Source organism: Papaver somniferum, chromosome 11 (assembly GCF_003573695.1).
Source record: "Papaver somniferum cultivar HN1 chromosome 11, ASM357369v1, whole genome shotgun sequence".
In the NCBI taxonomy this organism is placed as follows: Eukaryota; Viridiplantae; Streptophyta; class Magnoliopsida; order Ranunculales; family Papaveraceae; genus Papaver; species Papaver somniferum.
Window position 1 is genome coordinate 47,424,271 of NC_039368.1, and position 18,876 is coordinate 47,443,146.

An 18,876-nucleotide genomic window follows, 5' to 3' on the forward strand; every position below is an offset into this window, starting at 1 on the left:
TGCTAAACCAAATCCCCTTGTTCCTTAATCCCTTGGTCTTGGAGTGTCATATTTCATTGATTCTGATACTAAATCCTGGAATATTTGTAGGCTGAACACCTATTTTGACAATTATTTTGTAGAGAAGATTGTTACCATTCCCTTAAGCCAGCAATGTACTCCTGATAACAGGGCTTGACAACTTTGAAATAATGGTAGATTTAGTTCTAAATGGGTCTCAGAGGTCCAAGACCTTCCCCAGGCAACACTCTTTGGAAGTGCATTTGCAAATTAGAATGCCAATTGATACTATAACCTGTCCTAGATGTTTGTCTTACGAATAAATCTGCTATGCATGCTTTGGTTTTATGTCCTTTTGTTGCTTCACTTTGCGTTTGTTTTTCTCTTTGCTTGCCTGTTTATAACTTTCATAACTCGAGTTTGCTTGATTGGCTTGATCATTGGATCGTTAATGCTATTACTTATTTATCTGATGAGTCAAAAAAAAAGTTTGCATTTGTTATGCGGTCTATCAAGAATTGTAAAAATAGCCTGATTTTCAGTCAAAAAAAAAGAAAAATCCTACAACTGTTATTGCTAGAGATAGAGCTATGATTGTCTTTAGGAATCCCTCTATACCCCAATTTCCTCGTCATTAATGTCATTGGTACTGCTAAGTGAATGCCTCCTCCAACTGGTTGGATCAAATGCAACACTGATGATGCTTCCGACTATGCATGTCTCTTTGGCTAATATTGCAGGATACGTACATAGTGCGAGGTTCTTATGTCAAACCATCATTTTGTGCTCCTATCACTTTTGAAGTATATTCTCCATAAGAAGCATAAACCAGAGCCATATAGGAAGTTTTGAAGAAAGCAATGGAACAACAACTCATTGACATCATTGTTGAAGGTGATGCTAAAGCTCTGGTTGACCAATTCCCTTTTGGAAATTTTGAAGACAATCAACAGACGAATGCACTCTTTAAGGACATTTCTCTTTTCAGTTCTATGTATCTTGTATTTTTTCTTTTCAACCAAGATCTTGTAACAATGATGCTCACTCTTTGGTTGCTTGAACCAAGGATAATTCTGAAACTTGTTTTTGGTCTAGATCTCCAATCTGGCTTACGACAACTATTGAGACCAACCTTTAGCCTTCTTTAGGCCGTTGCTTTAAAAAAAATGACGTACTTTTCTTGTACATGCTTCACTGAACCTATAATCATTACAACATTCATATTGTCAGTTTACCATTCTAAAACTTGGCTCGGTTTCTGCCGAGATCGAACATGGCTAACCATAATATAAATTTTGAATCAGAAAAACCAAGCTCATCGGTTTTTGTTTTTGTTCGGTCAAAAACGGAACCAAACCATACTGTGTGCAACCCCAGCTTCAACCTCCATCAAAACGTCGACCAAACTACATATAAACTTTATCTCGGTCAACTTAGATCCAAGGCGCTTACGTTCAGCGATAGAAAATCCAATGCATATAAACAAGTAGGTGGACCATTTTTGATGTAATACTTGCCACCGAAACAAATACTCTATTGACAACAATTCTCAGAATCATTTTGTTTTCATTTTCAGAAAGAAAACCCTCCTCCTCTCCCTTGTCTCTCTCTCTTTCTAATAAAGTCTAAACTGTTCATTCAAAAATCAAAAATTCAAACAAAACTTTCTCTCTTTTTCTCACCATTTGCGGACCGTTAAAATTCCACCGCCATTACCCATCTTCACCAGAAGCAGCAGCATTATTAACCCTAACAGCTTGTTCAGGCAACTAATTTTTGAGGTTCTTAATCAGAAATTCAATCAAGGTCAGGTGTTTAATTTGCTAACTTTTCTTCTTCCCCATGATACAAATTCATGGTCTTAAGTTTATTAATAGGTTAATTTCAAGTGAAGTGCTGCTTATACTGTCGATAAATGAGAAATATTAGTTTATGATTTGATTCAGAATTCATTAATTTGTAATTCACCGGGGAGAAAACACACAATTTTTGCAATTTTAGCTAGCTAGGGTTCTTTTCTTAATGTAAAAATGGCTGCACTTCATCGTCGTCGTGGGAGTAGTAGTGGAGGAAGGGATAAATTGTCTCTTTTTAGTCGATTCTTTCACAAAAGACCTCCTGACGGATTACTTGAGTTTCTCGACAGGGTTTACGGTAAGATTCATCGTCACTGCTTTCTGATTTTTTTTAAAGGGTGTTTAATTTTGAAAGCTCTGTACTGTTAAATGAATGTAATGGCCACATTTGAGTTGATCTACAACTGTGGGTGTGTTTTGTTGTTTTGTGCAGTTTTTGATTCGTGTTTCTTAACCGAGGCATTACCAGATGGGATGTATGACATTTACTTGCAACAAGTAATAACAGAATTGAATGAAGAATTTTGGGATTCATCCTTTCTCGCATTTAACTTTCGAGAAGGGGAAAAGAGAAGTAGATTTGCCAAAATTCTGTGCGAGTATGATGTCACGGTTGTGGATTACCCACGGCAGTACGAAGGTTGTCCAATCCTTCCATTGTCTATCATTCATCATTTTTTACGTGTTTGCGAGAGCTGGCTATCTATGGGTGCTCAGCAAAATATTGTACTGGTCCACTGTGAAAGAGGAGGATGGCCTCTCCTAGCATTCCTTTTGGCTAGTTTCCTTATTTTCAAAAAGGTTCACAGCCCTGAGCACCGCGTTCTTGATATAATCCATCGGGAGGCTCCTAAGGGTTTTTTAAAGCTTCTATCGCCTCTGAATCCGTTCCCCTCCCAGCTCCGTTACCTTTATTATGTGGCCAGGAGAAATATAACACCGGAATGGCCACCTACAGAGAGGGCTCTTTCTTTGGACTGTCTCATCCTCAGAGGCATTCCAAACTTTGATTCCCAAAGTGGGTGTAGGCCAATAATTCGTATTTTCGGTCGAAAACTCAGTAGTAAAGGTGGGCTTTTAACTCATGAGCTGTTTTCCATGTCAAAGACAAAGAAGTCCATTCGGCATTATGGACAGGTAGATATAATTCTGTGCATGCATCTTAAAACTCGATTTTACTTTCTAGTACGATCTCATGCAAAAAACTGTTGCAGGTTGACTGCGATGTGATTAAAATTGATATCCAATGTTTGGTTCAAGGAGATGTTGTCCTTGAGTGTCTCCATATGGATGTTGAGTTGGATCGAGAGATTATGATGTTCCGTATTATGTTCAATACTGGTTTCATTCGCTCAAACATATTGATGCTCAACTCCGAGGACTTGGACATTCTTTGGGATTCGAAAGATCGATTTCCTAAAGGTTTTCGAGCAGAGGTAATATTTGATAGTGCTGAAGTGGATTTGCTTGCATTTAAGTAGTCAAACATCAACTGGAGGTGTCACTTGATTTTGCCTTCACTGCATTGCAGGTTCTTTTTGGGGAAGTTGAGAACATCTCTCCTGCTAGAGTTCCAACTGCGACTTTAAATGGTGAGGAGAAAGGCGGACTCCCAATTGAAGCTTTTTCTAGGGTTCAAGAACTTTTCAGTGGTGTTGAATGGGTTGACACTGGTGGTGATGCTGCTTTGTGGTTTCTCAGACAACTTTCTGCAAACGCTTTACAAGATAAACTTGAAAAAATCATTTTGAGCGATGCGAAAGAAATGTCAAGGTTTCAGAGTCAGGTGAGTGTACAGACATCTCCGACAAATTCTGAAAGTGAAAATGATGCTTCTAAGCTCGCTGGTATCTTGGATTTTGAGGATTTTGAAAAGTATCACAGTGAGTCTGATTTCAAAAAGCCACCAGTAAACTTCCTTGATGACTCCACAACTCAAGATTCTGCCTCAAATGATAGTGGATCTCCATGTGACACTTCTCCACAGCCTAAAGTAGTTTTGACGCACAGTCCACCACCACCGCACCCTCCTTTGCTTGTTGGGTCTGATAGCACTCCTAAACCTCCACCTCCACCTCCAACACCTCCACCTGTACCGGCTTCCATTAAAGGCCCTCCCCCTCCTCCTCCACCTCTACTGAATTCTTCTAAAGGCCCACCACCACCACCACCTCCTCCCCCTAGAATTTTTGGTCAAGGCCCTCCTCCCCCACCCCCACCCCCTAGGGTTTCTAGTCAAGGCCCTTCACTGTCACCGCCACCACCAGCGCCACCACCTCCCCCTAAAATTTATGGTCGAGGCCCTCCTCCACCACCACCCCCTCCTCCACCTTCTTCTAACATCTGTAGTAGCAGTGCCCCACCATGTCCACCACCTCCTCCACCTCGATCTAGTATCTCAGGTGTAAGTCCTCCAGCACCCCCTCCTCCTCCTCCTCGTCCACTTTCTGGGAAAGCCCCTCCACCTCCACCACCACCACCTCTGGGTTCAGGCCTTGCACCTAGAGCTGGCCAAATGACACCTCCACCTCCTCCACCACCACCTTCAGGACCTACTGGGCTAGGTCCGGTTCCACCTCCACCACCACAAGCACCTAAACGACCTGGTCCTCCACCCCCTCCACCGCCAGGTCGTGGAAATCAACCAGGTCCACCTCCACCCCCTGGCGCAAAGAATTCCGGCATACCGGCCCCTCCACCACCATCTGTTGGAAGAGGAAGATCCTTAGGTCCAACTCCTGGTCAAGGAAAAGTTCGTGGAGCAGCGGTTAACACTACAGCTCCTAAAAAGGCTTCACTAAAGCCATTACATTGGGTAAAAGTAACTCGAGCAATGCAAGGGAGTTTATGGGATGATTCTCAAGTACAGGAAAATCAGTCACGGTATGTGCATATAGAAGCCGTTTCATATTGTGACATATGCTACTTATTTTTATCTCTAGGCATTACATGATTAACGAATAAGAAGTTCCGTAAAAACAATGTGAAAATGTGCCATAGGCCCATATGACTGGTCATTAACTGTTTTTTTTCTAGAATATTTTCACTGATATTTGTGCCAACAAAATGAACCACCTGCTGTCTAGGTTATCCTTTTCGAAGCTTTCTATTGTTTCTATCAGATGGTCTGAACTAGTCACACACAACCAGGACTAGGATTCCAGCAACATGCATAACTGCTCTATGAAATTGTTCTATCCCTTGAACACCTCGAACTACGTGTCTTCTTCTAGCTACTAGCAGTTATAGGATGTGTCCACAGTTTGAACAGTCTGAAAATTTGAATTATGTACTATGCATGCCATCCAAGTTGGATGATCCAACAGTTGTTTTTCACATCCTATGTAGTAGAGATGGCTATTGACACTAATTTTGGTCATATTCAAATGTTTTTGACTGGAGACTAGATCTTAAATTTGATGGAATTGCTCCACAGGGCCCCTGAAATAGATATTTCAGAACTTGAAAGTCTATTCTCGGCATCCGTTGCCTCTAGTGGAACTGGCACGGAGAAAGGCGGGACTCGACGTGGTACAAGCGGCCACAAACCAGAGATAGTGCAGTTGGTACGTTTTTTGACTTGAGCTTGCAGTGGATTAAGATTTTTTTCAATCTATTGACAGATCTCCAATTATCTATCACTACTATAACTTGGACATTCCTAATGATATAAGCGACATTTCTTAGGTTAAGGTGTCTCAGTTTGAAGCATCATGTAACTATTTATTATTTATCTAACCAAAGGAAAGATAGGTATGTGAAAAGTTGACCGAGTCGGTTTTCAAAAAAAAAATTTGGGCGTTGATTATCCTGCAGAAATATCATTGCCTGCCGTGATGAAGTTGCCTAAAATCCGATCTTTTGGAATCGGAACATCAATTTATTGCTGTGGTCGAGTTGCTTATATTTTTTATTTATAGGAAACCAAACATCAAGGCTTTCCAGAAGTATTTTGCAGTTATTGGAACCCCTAGTGCACCCTTGGATATATATAATTTTATTTTGAAGCATCCACCTTGGATATGCGTAGTGGAGAAATCTTCACAATATGCTAACTAGGATCACCTTTCTTTTAGATGGAGAAGCTGTATCCAATAGTCACTTCCAACGGGACTATGGAGATGCTATAAGAATAAATGCTTTCACAGTCTTCCGTATTGCTTATTTATTCTCTTTCTTTAACTTTGAAAAGAGTTAGCTAGCTTAAAACTACTTATATGAAGGGACATAAACTTTATATGTCTTTTTTCTTTTTCAGATTGACCTACGCCGAGCATACAATTGTGAAATCATGCTTACAAAAATCAAAATGCCTCTACCTGATATGATTGTAAGTTTGGCTTTCCTCATGCAGCTTGTTTTTATTAAGAAAATGTTTGTGCATTGGCCTATTTGATTAGCTTCTTTCGTCATGCATCAACGTGGGCCTGTTAAATGAAAACGATACACAATTATACCTGATAAGCTGGTCGCTATTGAGTGATTTTTAGAGTTTCAAGAACATGAATACATAAGAGAGAGTTCTTCTGCACTCTTGCTTGACTTGAATAAGTTAGCAAATGACTGGATTTTGTGCCATGAAACATGCTTGCTTCCATTTGCAATACTGATAATCTTGCTAGTGAACAAATGAAGAGTTATATAATTCCCAAGTAGCAGAATTTGTGCTATGTGCTTGCTTCCATTTGCAATACCAACAATTTTGATAGTTCACATTATCTACATCTTCAGTATTTTCTCCATTAGTTCTCATATTTACGTTTGTAACAATAAATTTCATAGCACAATCTCTTATATATATATATTTATATAAATGGAAAGAAAAAGTTAGTGAAGTGTCTACATTGGAATGAGATAAAACTTCTACTCCATTTTGATGCATTGATAAACTACCCTCATTCTTCCCATCTGTTGTGCTTCTTCTTTGCAGTATGGCAAAATAATTACTGCATTAGGAAGTTAAAAGTACTTTTTTTTTCTTCCATTTTTAGTATATATTGATATGACCTGCACTTTTTTACTGTTTACAGTGTAAGTTTGTTGTCACCTTGGTCAGAACTCTTAATATATGAATGAAATGTGGTGGAATGTTTCTTTTCTGATAAAAGGTGCACTGAAATTTTGTATGTTTTTTTTTAACCTCAGACTGCAGTTTTGGCTTTGGATACCTCAGCGTTGGACATTGATCAAGTCGACAATCTCATTAAATTTTGCCCGACTAAAGAAGAAATGGAAACACTGAAGGTAATTATGATCAAGTTTCTGCTCAAGTTTTTCTATCTTTCCATATTTTGTTGAATCCATACGCTTGACATCCAGTGCGTAAGTAGTTAGCATTAGGCTTTGTAAGTGTAAGCATAAGCATAAGCTTAAGATTTGTTTCCTATTTTGAACGTTGAACAGAACTAAAAAGTAGGCCGTAAATTCACCCCATAGCACTCGCTATCTAACTCTATTTCGCTCTCGCTAACTATAGCTTTCGCTTTAGCCCAATCCAATCTCTAAATTTCAAGAAATGTAAATTGTAGGCTAGTTGTATTTGTTTTTGCAAATTCAGACGACTATGACATCTTCCTAAATGAGTTGAAATTTAACCAATTATTCCAGGTCTAAGCACATTCATCAATAAAACCAAAGCAACCAGTTTCATTTGTACAATTACTCTTAGCTCAAATAAACTTGTTTCATCTGTCCTTAAACTGTTATTTTGAACCCCCACTATACAAGATTATGTGATGGATTAATACACCAAAGCTCCAAAGCTGGTAGAACAGACAACAGAACACTTTTTTTTTCTCGTATTCTATTGATTCTTAACTCGGAAAAAGTGTATCATCTGTCCTTTGCCACTCTTTTGAATCATCAGCCCTACAGTATCTTCTAAAGGCTACCATGTGGAGTTTAATGTGTTCAGTTTTCTGTCTGCCCTATGGATCCATGTCTTCCCACAATCGCTTGGGAAATTTGAGTTTTTCTTTTATCTTCTTGCATTTTGTAAGTAAATGTATAGTTTGGCCTCGCAATATGCATATGCTTTACTCATAAATGGCGGGCCAGTATCAAATTATTGTCACAATCTGCTTACTTTTTGTTGTCATCTTTTCAGAATTACACTGGAAACAGGGAAAATTTAGGAAAGTGTGAGCAGGTTCGTTCTACTGGTTTGAGCATGTTTTTTCGTTGATTTTTATGTCTTCCTTTTTTCTCAAGCTAATAATGTATGGACAACAATTTCAGTTTTTTCTCGAGCTGATGAGTGTTCCTCGAGTAGAGTCGAAGTTAAGAGTATTTTCATTTACTATCACCTTTAGCACTCAGGTATTTTATTCTGTTGTTGGTGAATAATGTTATACCTTTGTACTCTGTGCGTTCTGTATCTTCTTGAACAAATTTACATCTACCTTTAACTTTATCCAGGTGAAGGATTTGAGATCAAACTTGAATACAATTAACAGTTCTTCAAGAGAGGTATCCTTCAAAATATGATCAATTGAAGAAAGAGCAGACTCATACTTGAAGTAAACTCAGCATATCAAATTCTTTTGCAGGTAAAGGACTCGGTAAAGTTGCGACAGATAATGCAGACGATTCTTACTTTAGGAAATGCATTGAATCAGGGAACAGCACGAGGTAGCATTCTAGCAACCATCTTATTCAGTAATATGGTTGTAATACCAAAAACGATTGCCAGTTTTAACTTTCCAGTTACATCCTTGCAGGATCTGCCATCGGATTCAAATTGGACAGCCTGCTTAAATTGTCAGATACTCGAGCAAGAAACAATAAAATGACATTGATGCACTATTTATGCAAGGTAGAACTTCAAAAAAATTCACACGTTTAGGTCCTAAGTTGGAGATGTGTCTATGGCTTATAGATGATGTTTCATATGAAATCTAGCATGGTCCCCAGCGATGGGAGTATTTTACAACTTCTTACATTCAAATTGTCAACTCTCAGTGTATGGTGAAAGGAACATTTGAGAGTGTTTCACCTTGCCAAAAAATGTACAAGGGGTTAGAATCCAGAAATGCACTGACATGTGGTATTTTTGTTATTGATTGCTTATGAGTCTCGGTCTTGTGAGAATTACGTGGTCAATTCTGTTCTGCTGGATAACTTGGGTTCTTCACACCCTTCTCATGTTTTATTAGTTTTCCAATGTCATACATGACTGGATCTACTTAGTTTGTTTAAATATTCATACTTAAACCATGTTTCTTAATTGTATCATTGTTATATTTGGATTCTCATCATGCTGACATACTTGGTGATTTTTACCACCAGGTTCTTGCTGAACAAATGCCAGAAGTGCTGGATTTTGATAAAGATCTAGTTCATTTGGAAGCAGCATCAAAGGTAGGGCTAATATAGATCCTTATAGCTGATTTCAAATTTGAGGTAGAAAAATTCTGGTCCTTCGGTTTGTTGCATTTCTCTTGACAATCATGTCAACAAAAAATTGCTCAGATCCAACTGAAGTTATTAGCTGAAGAAATGCAAGCTGTTAGCAAGGGTCTTGAGAAGGTAGAGCAAGAGCTTACTGCCTCGGAATCAGATGGTGGTGTTTCCACAGGATTTCAGAAGGTGAGAGAAAGTATTGCATGGTTGCCGAAACAGTGAAAATGTTTGCTTTGGATCTTGTGGTTATATTTGATTTATTTAATGATCTCCCTCCTTTGAAAAGCCTTGGTGATGGGGAATTAGGTGGGCCACATCAACCTGTGGTAAGGATGGAGAAGGAATGTTCCACCTAGTTTCAATGTTAGATTAATTTCCAGTTTTGCAGTTAAAGCACTGAATTGGCTAGGTTTACTTATTAGTTTTTGCTATGGACATGAGTTTAGGCTTGTTGTTAATTGGGTCTGGGAAGATTAGAGTTTTCTTGTTGACAGCTGATGATCTTTGATTTCATTGTCGAGCCACTATGCCCACGAAGAAAAAAAGTTCGCTTTAAACTCTTCAGTAGCTTAGGGAATCTGTTATGCTGGTCTAACTACAATAACTGTTAAGGCCTCCACCACTCCACTTGTTACTACGATGCTTGTGATGTCTTTTAGATCTGATGTTGCTTTCAGTTTGACCAATTCGTCCCCCTTTTCAACCTCTATGTTTTCCTTAGTTATACGGAAGAATGCTTTATTGGCCTTCTCTCTTTCAGGCTCTTAAGGATTTCCTTGATACTGCTGAAGCTGAAGTTAGGTCACTCATATCCTTATACTCTGAAGTGGTGAGTCACTTTCATAGTTACTTGTTATGTATGTATATATACTTATGTGTTTATTGTTGAAGTAATAATAAGTACAACTCATTTTTTAGGGAAGAAGTGCTGATTCTCTATCTCAATATTTCGGGGAGGATCCAGCTCGCTGCCCCTTTGAGCAAGGTTTGTTGTGTCCTATTTTTTAAGTTCCGCAACTTTCATGCGTTCTTAATTACTTGCAGTATGTCATCTTTTCCCGTTTCTAGCGTGTATTTCTTTTCATGCTAGAAACCCCTTATGATTATTCTGCAAGGGTGTGTTCGAAGTATGATTTTTTGTACCCCTTATGAAGTCTGGTAGCACAAAGTTCTGAACTTTCTGTTAACTGTTTATTTTTTTCAGTGACATCAACCCTGGTAATCTTTGTGAAGATGTTCAGCAAATCACGGGAGGAGAATGCTAAGCAGGCCGAAGCAGAAAAGAAAAGGCTGGAAAAAGCTATGAAAGAAAGCACAAATAATTCTGCGAAAAAGTAAAATGTTAATATTTATGATATTTACGAAATCCGGCAACACCGCCCACTTACTTGCATGAGATTTTGTAGACAGACGATCCTAGGCACAAGCAAGCAAAGCATCACTTCAAGACCCCAAGTTAATGAAGGTCCGACTGTATCAATGTCCAACGTAAATTGTTATAGATAAAATCGGCTTGCATCAGAATGGTTGTGGACTGGAGGAAACAATGCTGAAATTTTTGGAGGGGATTTTGTTATTGTGCATTTCACCCTTCATGCTAGCAAAGATGACGTGACATAGTTGCCAATGCTAATGACAATTGCAACTGATACGAAACTGACATGCATGACCACCATGGAAAACAAAACGGTACCACGAGTAGAGGCGATGAATATGAGGTGTAAAAGTATATTGAGTAAATTTATAGTATAGCAACCGTACAGATGCTTCATTATTGTAAATTATTGCATACCTTAAAGGTTATAGTGTTATACTACCAGAAGTAACCTGTGCTGTAACAGCACTGGGTTGATCGTGTTTTTGTCGTGTTAAATGAAAATATTTGTCGTGCAGCCACCTAATTATGAGCCGGTTCTTGCAGATCTAAAGTCCCACGCACACAAAAATCAACCCCTGTAAAGCAAGTACGATGGGACTGTATATCAGTGGATTTGCCAGTTTTGTACCTACCGTGAGACTGACAAACACGGATGAACAAACTCCCAATTAAAAGGTTTTGCTCATCACGGCTCAAATTGAGTCGATCGAGTTAAACACAGACCACCGGTGCAACCTAGACCGATTGACTCACATTGAGCCGACACTCAGTTCCAGTTGAGAGTCTTGAGAGTTGAGACGACTATCATCATACAGAACCGGTAGGTGCACACTTGACAACGGCTATTAATTTCCCTCTTATAAATTGAATCGTATTGAACTCCAAAACCATACCTTCCTACTATACCAACAAATTTTCTGAGTAATGGCTCAACCTTATATTAATACAGCGGAATTTATGATTGATGAAGATTTGTCGCTTTGTTAAAACTACGTAGCTCTATATCTGGCTAGGGTGCAGAATGACGTCAAAATGAGTTAAGGGGTATGAGTCATATCCACGAAATCTATGAAAACTTGCAATGATACCGTTAACCCCAATAACTACAATGCGAATGGGTTGTTTGTCGAATTGGTGATATAAAAAAAGAAGTTGGAGAATTCATCGCTTTGTTTCGGTTTGTTAATCGTTATCGACTTAGGGGTGAGACTAATTCTGATGTTGTATTGCAAGCTCGAGAGGAATGCCGAAAATGGAAAAAAAGAATTTTTACATATGAAGCTTATTACACAATCTTAAAGGATGTTTTGATATCTCGTTTTGGATATTGAAAAGTATACATACTACTCGAGCAAAATATTGATGTAGTTGTTTTAAATTTTAATCGTTGCCGAACATGTCAAATTAAGTTTTAGTTTACTTTCTAGATAAATTAATACTGATTACATGTAACAGTTACATAAGTAGATTAACTAATTATAACTTCAATTGACAAATATTAAAATAAAGCATAACTATAACTATTTGGCTCCACTCCAGTGCCATTTATACGTTCCATCCTGAATCATACTTGCAGATCCTTGATTTGATCTCTCCAGCTTGAGACCTTTCAGCATCATGTCCTCCACTCTGATTCTCAAACCATGGACTGATGGACATGTAGCATCATCCTGAGAGCCATCAAAGTTTAATGATCTCCTAAAATCTTGATAACCTTGGGGAGATTGTTCACTGACCTGACGATGTAGAGATTTTTGCACCGGACGAATTGGAGAACTTTGCACTGGAAGATGTTGAGATTGGTGCCGAAGAGGTACTTGTGTTTCTTGCACTACTTCCCGGGAAGATGGAGTTGTTGTATGCTGAAAAAAAATTAGGATTGAAGTTCATGGTCTCCCCAAATGCGCGCAACTATTGTACGTATATACGTCTAATTGCAATATCTCGTAACTCCATTGATTCAATTGTTCGATCATTTTTTCTTGAATTGCCGATGTGCCTATATAAGAATTATGATAATCGAGACTTTGTGAGACAATGAGAAGCATCTGATGCTCTCCTACAAGATTTTATCATACTCGTTCCTTTTCAGAACACAGTGAGATTTGGGTTTTCACAAGTCGTCTATTTAGTTTTTCTTTACCACTCAGATAGCTTAATCTGATTTGATCAAGAGATGATTTTATTCATTTGATCTCAGATTCCAAAGACTGAAAGTTTTCATCTTGACAAAGAAACTTTTGTAAAAAGAACTTAAGAATGGACTCGTTTTGCATATCTAAAGTTGGAAGTGAATTAGAATTGTAGATCTCCGCAATGGTAGTCAAGAGTTGCAGCATATGTGTTTCTTTTCCATCGAGTATCCTTAGTAGGACAATTTGGAGAGATATGACCAAAGCCTTGTCATTTGTAACATTGAGGACTATTATCATCATCATCCCATGTATCTTTTAACTTTGATGTAGAAGAATTATTTCTAATTGATACAGAGTAATTTCTCATACGATGTCCCAATAATTTCTTGAATTGCTGAGTAAATGATGATTTAATTCAGCCTCTTCTTTATCTTCTAGAGCTGCATGATCTTTGGAGTTTTCCAGACTAGAAGTCGACGGACTCGCAATGGATTTGAATGCCGTGCTCGTGTCTTTTTCCCTTTTTGACAAACACTCCCGATCAAAAATATTTAATTGCCCTACAATAGTACTTCTTGATAAGGAGGAAAGATCGTTAGCTTCAATGATAACATGTTTCTTAAACTCGTATCTAGATGGTAACGATCTGAGAATCTTGCATACTATATATTTTTCAGAAATAGTCTTTCCAAGAGAGAAAGATGCATTGAAAATGTCAGAAATCTTAACATGAAACTCTTCAAAAGTATCATTATCATCCATACGAAGGTTTTCCCAATCAGAAGTGAGAGTTTGTAGTCTAGCTTCTTTTTCAGATGTATTACCTTCGAATACAACCTGAAGATTGTTCAAAGCTTCCTCAGAAGTTTGGCACGTGGAGACATGATGTTATAGATTTCGACTTACATCATGTATGATAGCATTCAAACCATCTGAATTATGCTTTGTAAGAGCCTTTTCTTCACTTGTATAATCAATTAAGTGTTTAAACTCAGTTTCAGAACCTTTGATTTTCGGACGATTATAACCATAAACGACTAATAACCAAGTATTAAAACCGTGTGATTGAAGGAAAATTTTCATAGCAGATTTGCACCACAGATAGTTAGTTCCGTCAAATCTTGGTGGTACGTTAACTGAAATCGATTCATGTGAACTCGAATTCATTTATTATAGGTTGGGTCGCACCAAACACGAATCGTTAGATCTTTTCGTGTTTGCCTGATCTAATACCAATTGAAATGAGGAGGGTACCCAAGTACACAACAATCTTTTCGTTTCAACCTATAAGTCTGTTACCAAGTGTGATCGTCTATGAACAAAATCCAGACAATACGACAACAAGGTATACACTTGGTAATAGTTACGGTATGAAACCGGTATACTATAGGATCACAATAAAGTGTCTTGGATTAACGTACTAGTGTATTTACTTTTAATTATAATATGATAATTATAATTACGAAATGTAAAAGTAAATCACATAACAAGATTTTATTAACGAGGAAACCACAAATTCAGATAAACCCTGGGACCTAGTCCAGTTTTGAATACTCTCATTATTAAGCCGCTATACAAATAATAATAAAGCCAACTTCTTATAGTTGAGACCAAGTAATCTACCCTTAGTTACTTAGTTCCCTCAGTATCCCTGCGCCTACAACCGCCTGGCCAACGCACGTGAATCCAGATATAAATCACTGCTTTGAGTTGCTTTACCGATGTAAAGTCTTAAGCACTCAACTCCGTTTGATCGTATTCCAAACAATAAAGGAAAAAGATGTTTGGTAAGTCCTCTATCAATCTTTAAGAAAAGATATGTTAATTTTTCACAAAGGTTCTTCCGTTTAAACAAGTAAACTCTTTTTTCGGGTAAGATCAATCAAGATCCGAAATAATCAGATCTGGATTCACAACTATCATATTTGGATATTGAAGAATACCACCAAATGATAGTTGCAGATCTATACGACTACTTGATCAAATCTATCAAAGATAAATCAGATCTAAGTCAGATCCTAGCCAATCAAGATGTGTGCCTAAAGTAATATCACAAAATGCAAAACCAATCAGAAAAATATTCTTGTCTTCAAATATTCAATTGTACCTGCACACCACAAACTTGATTTCACTTATGATCGATCATACACAGGGCGGAGTCTGTTAACAATGGATGGTCACAAGTTGTCTTCATATCAAAAAATTGTTCTGAATATCTCGTCAATACTTTAATCTAGTTTGAGTGATCTTATGTCAGAAGAGAAGGATCTCAAGAATAATCAAACTAGATGCAATCAAAGTTTTAACAACTGTTAGTCAATCAAATCAATAATCGAAAACTGAATAACAATGCTATTGTCTAGTTTCCCACAAATGGTACTTTGTGCTTCTTGATCCCAAAGAAGTCTTTAAATAAGCGGGGGTAAGATATTTCGTATAATTAGGATACTTTCCTCTCCGATATAGTAATACTAGTAGTCGGCTTCGCCGGAAAAAATGAAGTTCGCCTAGCTAAGGATAGTTTGTAAGAAGGACAAACTTTAATATTTATATACCAAGGTTGTTTGGACAACAAGGAAATTCCAAAACCTAAAGATTCTCAAGATATGCAATAAAGTACCTAATTTCGATTTTCATATTTCTAACTAATATCCCACCTATAGTTCCAAAATCTCTCTTTAGGAAATATCTAATATTATTTTAACACTTAACTAATATAGTTTTTCTAGAGATATGTTTTGATTGCTGAAAAATCAAAAACATATAATTTGAAAATCCTAATTAAAAGATTCTCAATATTTATGTTTGGGATAACCATGAGTATCAAGGAATATCTTTGAATAATCAATGATAAGAATTATGTACATGTTCAAAATATGTCGACATCAGGAACTTTCAAATTTAGAAAATCCTAATTGCAAACTCGCACAAAACCGTAAAGTGATATGTGAATGTTGAAAACCAGTTTTGCTCTTGGGACAGTATCTACCATGACTGTCAACATAGATTAGGATAGTTTCTACCAAGTCTTCAAATATAGGTAGGGATCGGTTTTACCATCACTCCCAACAAAATCTAGAATCGGTTTTTACCAAGACTCCCAACATCGGTAGGGACCGGTTCTACCATGATTCCCAACAAAATCTAGGATCGGTTCTACCAAGACTTCCAATATAGGTAGGGACCGGTTCTACCATGATTCCAACAAAATCTAGGATCGGTTCGACCAAGTATCTCAAGATTGGTAGGGATCGGTTCTACCTTGTAACGTTAGTGAAAAAGCGGGGTCTAACAACCACATCCAATATTTCGTTTGGCAATTTGTATGGACTAACTACAATATAATTCCAAGAGAATCAACTAGACAGTCAGACTCAATCAAGGAAACATATCCAAGAGTTATATCTCTGCTTCTAAATGTAATCAATAAATCAAACAGATGGAATTTGTGAGCCTGATTATTATGAGAAATAACTTGAACGGTACAAAATACCATTGTTCAAGTGTCAATCAATTTCAATCAACAACCAAAGGTTGGATTTACCGATTGATTGAACTACCCTGTGATATTTCAATTGTATAAACAAATATAATGCGGAAAAGAAATAACATAGACACCAAAAGTTTTGTTAATGAGGAAACCGCAAATGTAGAAAAACCCCGGGACCTAGTCCAGATTTGAACACCACACTGTATTAAGCCGCTACAGACACTAGCATACTACAAGTTAACTTCGGAATGGAATGTAGTTGAGCCCTAACAAGTCTCACACCGATTAAGGTACACTCGCATTCCTTACGCCTTTGAATCCCAGCAGGACTCTACTTACTTAATTCCCTTAGATGATCTCACCCACAACTAAGAGTTACTACGACCCAAAGTCGAAGACTTTATAAGCAAATATGTCTCCCACAGAAAAGTACATTCTGATAGATAAATCTGTCTCTCACAAAAATACCTACGAAGTTTTTGTTTCATCTTTTGATAAATCAAGGTGAACAAGAACCAATCGTTAATCCAATCATATATTCCCGAAGAACAGCTTAAAAATATTAGTTACCTCACATTAACTTAACTATATGGTAGTAGAACAAGTTATTATGGAATCACAAAGAATGAGACGAAGAGCTTTGTGATTACTTTTTATATCTTACCTATCGGAGATAAATCTCGATCAAATCTTAGAGAAGATAGTACTAAATACGATAGAACAAGTAAGATCAGAACACACAACTACAGAGAAAATAGTTGGGTCTGGCTTCGGAATCCCAATGAAGTCTTTAAGTCGTTAACCTATAATGGTTTTCGGAAAAACCTAGGTTAAAGGAGAATCAAATCTAGTCGCAACTAGTATCACACAGGAGTTGTGGGGTTATGTTTCCTAGTTGCTAGAGTTCTTCCTTATATAGTCTCCAAATCAGGGTTTGATAGCTTTGAAACAAAGCAATCAATATTCACCGTTAGATGAAAACCTGATTTAAGATTCAAGCTAAGTTTGCTTAAAACAAAAGCAATATCTTTCCACCGTTAAATGGTCTTAGATTATTACGCAAAAATGAAATATACCTTCATTTAGATATGGTAACCGTACCTAAACATATATATTGAGTTGGCTCAATAACAGTTAACCGAAGTTAGACATATGAACACTTTTGTATTAACCACATTCATTTTAACACTTCTAGATCAAATGATAATCAAATGAATCTAATTGTATTTACTCATAGAGTTTTTCAATTGTTTATATTATCATAGAAGTATACAAGACACAGTTGAAGCAAAATCGGATTGATTCAAAAGAATCAGTTCATGAACATTTTAGCCACGGTTTGCAAAGATTACATTCCTTAATTTATAAATGTATTTGTTTATGAGTATGAAATCATACTTAACCAATTTTAGAACTTAACCACATAAGTTTGCAAACGGGTACGCAAACTTAAGTTCCGTACTTTGATCTTTTCCGACAGTTCGCAAACGGGTACGCATACTGTCAGTTAGGACTGAACTCAGGTGAAAAAGTTCACAAACGGGTATGAAAACTTAGTTCCCAAACTTTGACAGTTAAAACCATTCGCATACGGGTATGCATACTTGGTTCCCGGACCTGAATCATACTTACAACAGTTTGCATACGGGTATGCATACTGTGCTATATCCAGACAATGGTTAATTGTTCTAAACTCCCATTTCAATCATTGAAATATCCTTAGAAGATGACAATGACTGTCTCACACAAAGCATTAGTTATAAGTAATTTTCAAGTGATCGAATGATCAATACGAAAAATTTCGAGTCTACTTCAAATGATTGTCTCACACAAATCATGTAAGATGTTACGAGGTGTTAGAGCATTGCTCGGTCGAACTCGCATGCGTTGATATCTCAATCATGTTTGTCAATATTAGTGATCAAAATTATATGTCTTGATTTCTAGTTTACTTATGACTAAGTCTCGGTCTAGGATAGTTAAGTGTAGTTGATCTCCAGACTCCATGGCGATCATCTTACAAATACGAAGAACTACTCGAGGAACAGGTGGAACTTCATCCGACTAAAAGGTATATGGAGACTTGAACTTATCTATCACTCGAAAGTCTATTACATCTCCTACTCTTGAGACAAAGTCGTATAAGTATGATAGTTTTCATACATATACATTTGCTATTTCGAGCCGAGTTTACTCGCCTATCTTTTTCTCGAAATATGTGTTGGTAAGATTTTGCTTTAACCATTTTCATCTTTACCCGTGACGAAAGTCATGATGACGTTTCAATCTTGAAAATATCTTTGATGACGATAGTCGTGAATAACGATTGTTATAACATTATAGAAGAATGTTTCAATGACTGAAATGTAGAGTTGAGATTACCATCTATAGATATAAGCATATATAGTGTGTTCGCACATTAGTGTATAAATCAATGTACCGGAAACCAAGTGCGTGCATATGTGTGCATACGGTATTGGTGAAGGAGACAGGTTGAGTACGTGTACCATCGGAAGTTTTCATACCGAAAATTTCTGTTGAGTTTGTAGTTTGCAAACTAGTAAATCAGTCACCTTAGGTACGCATACCCGTACACGTACCCACGAAAGTTTTCAT

The 18,876-nt window shown here is 37.3% G+C and overlaps 1 protein-coding gene across 1 annotated transcript; it reads left to right on the forward strand.

Moving 5' to 3' along the window:
• Positions 1-1,560: 1,560 nt before the first annotated feature.
• On the forward strand, positions 1,561-11,127 carry LOC113320987 (formin-like protein 14). Its single transcript, XM_026568874.1, has 18 exons — positions 1,561-2,154; positions 2,290-2,993; positions 3,071-3,292; positions 3,388-4,739; positions 5,293-5,422; positions 6,115-6,186; positions 7,002-7,100; positions 7,963-8,004; positions 8,094-8,174; positions 8,274-8,324; positions 8,405-8,486; positions 8,576-8,670; positions 9,144-9,215; positions 9,327-9,443; positions 10,018-10,086; positions 10,176-10,242; positions 10,462-10,591; positions 10,664-11,127. Exons 1-18 carry the CDS (start codon positions 2,031-2,033, stop codon positions 10,761-10,763), a joined length of 3,609 nt encoding a protein of 1,202 aa, XP_026424659.1. The 5' UTR covers positions 1,561-2,030; the 3' UTR covers positions 10,764-11,127.
• Positions 11,128-18,876: the final 7,749 nt, after the last annotated feature.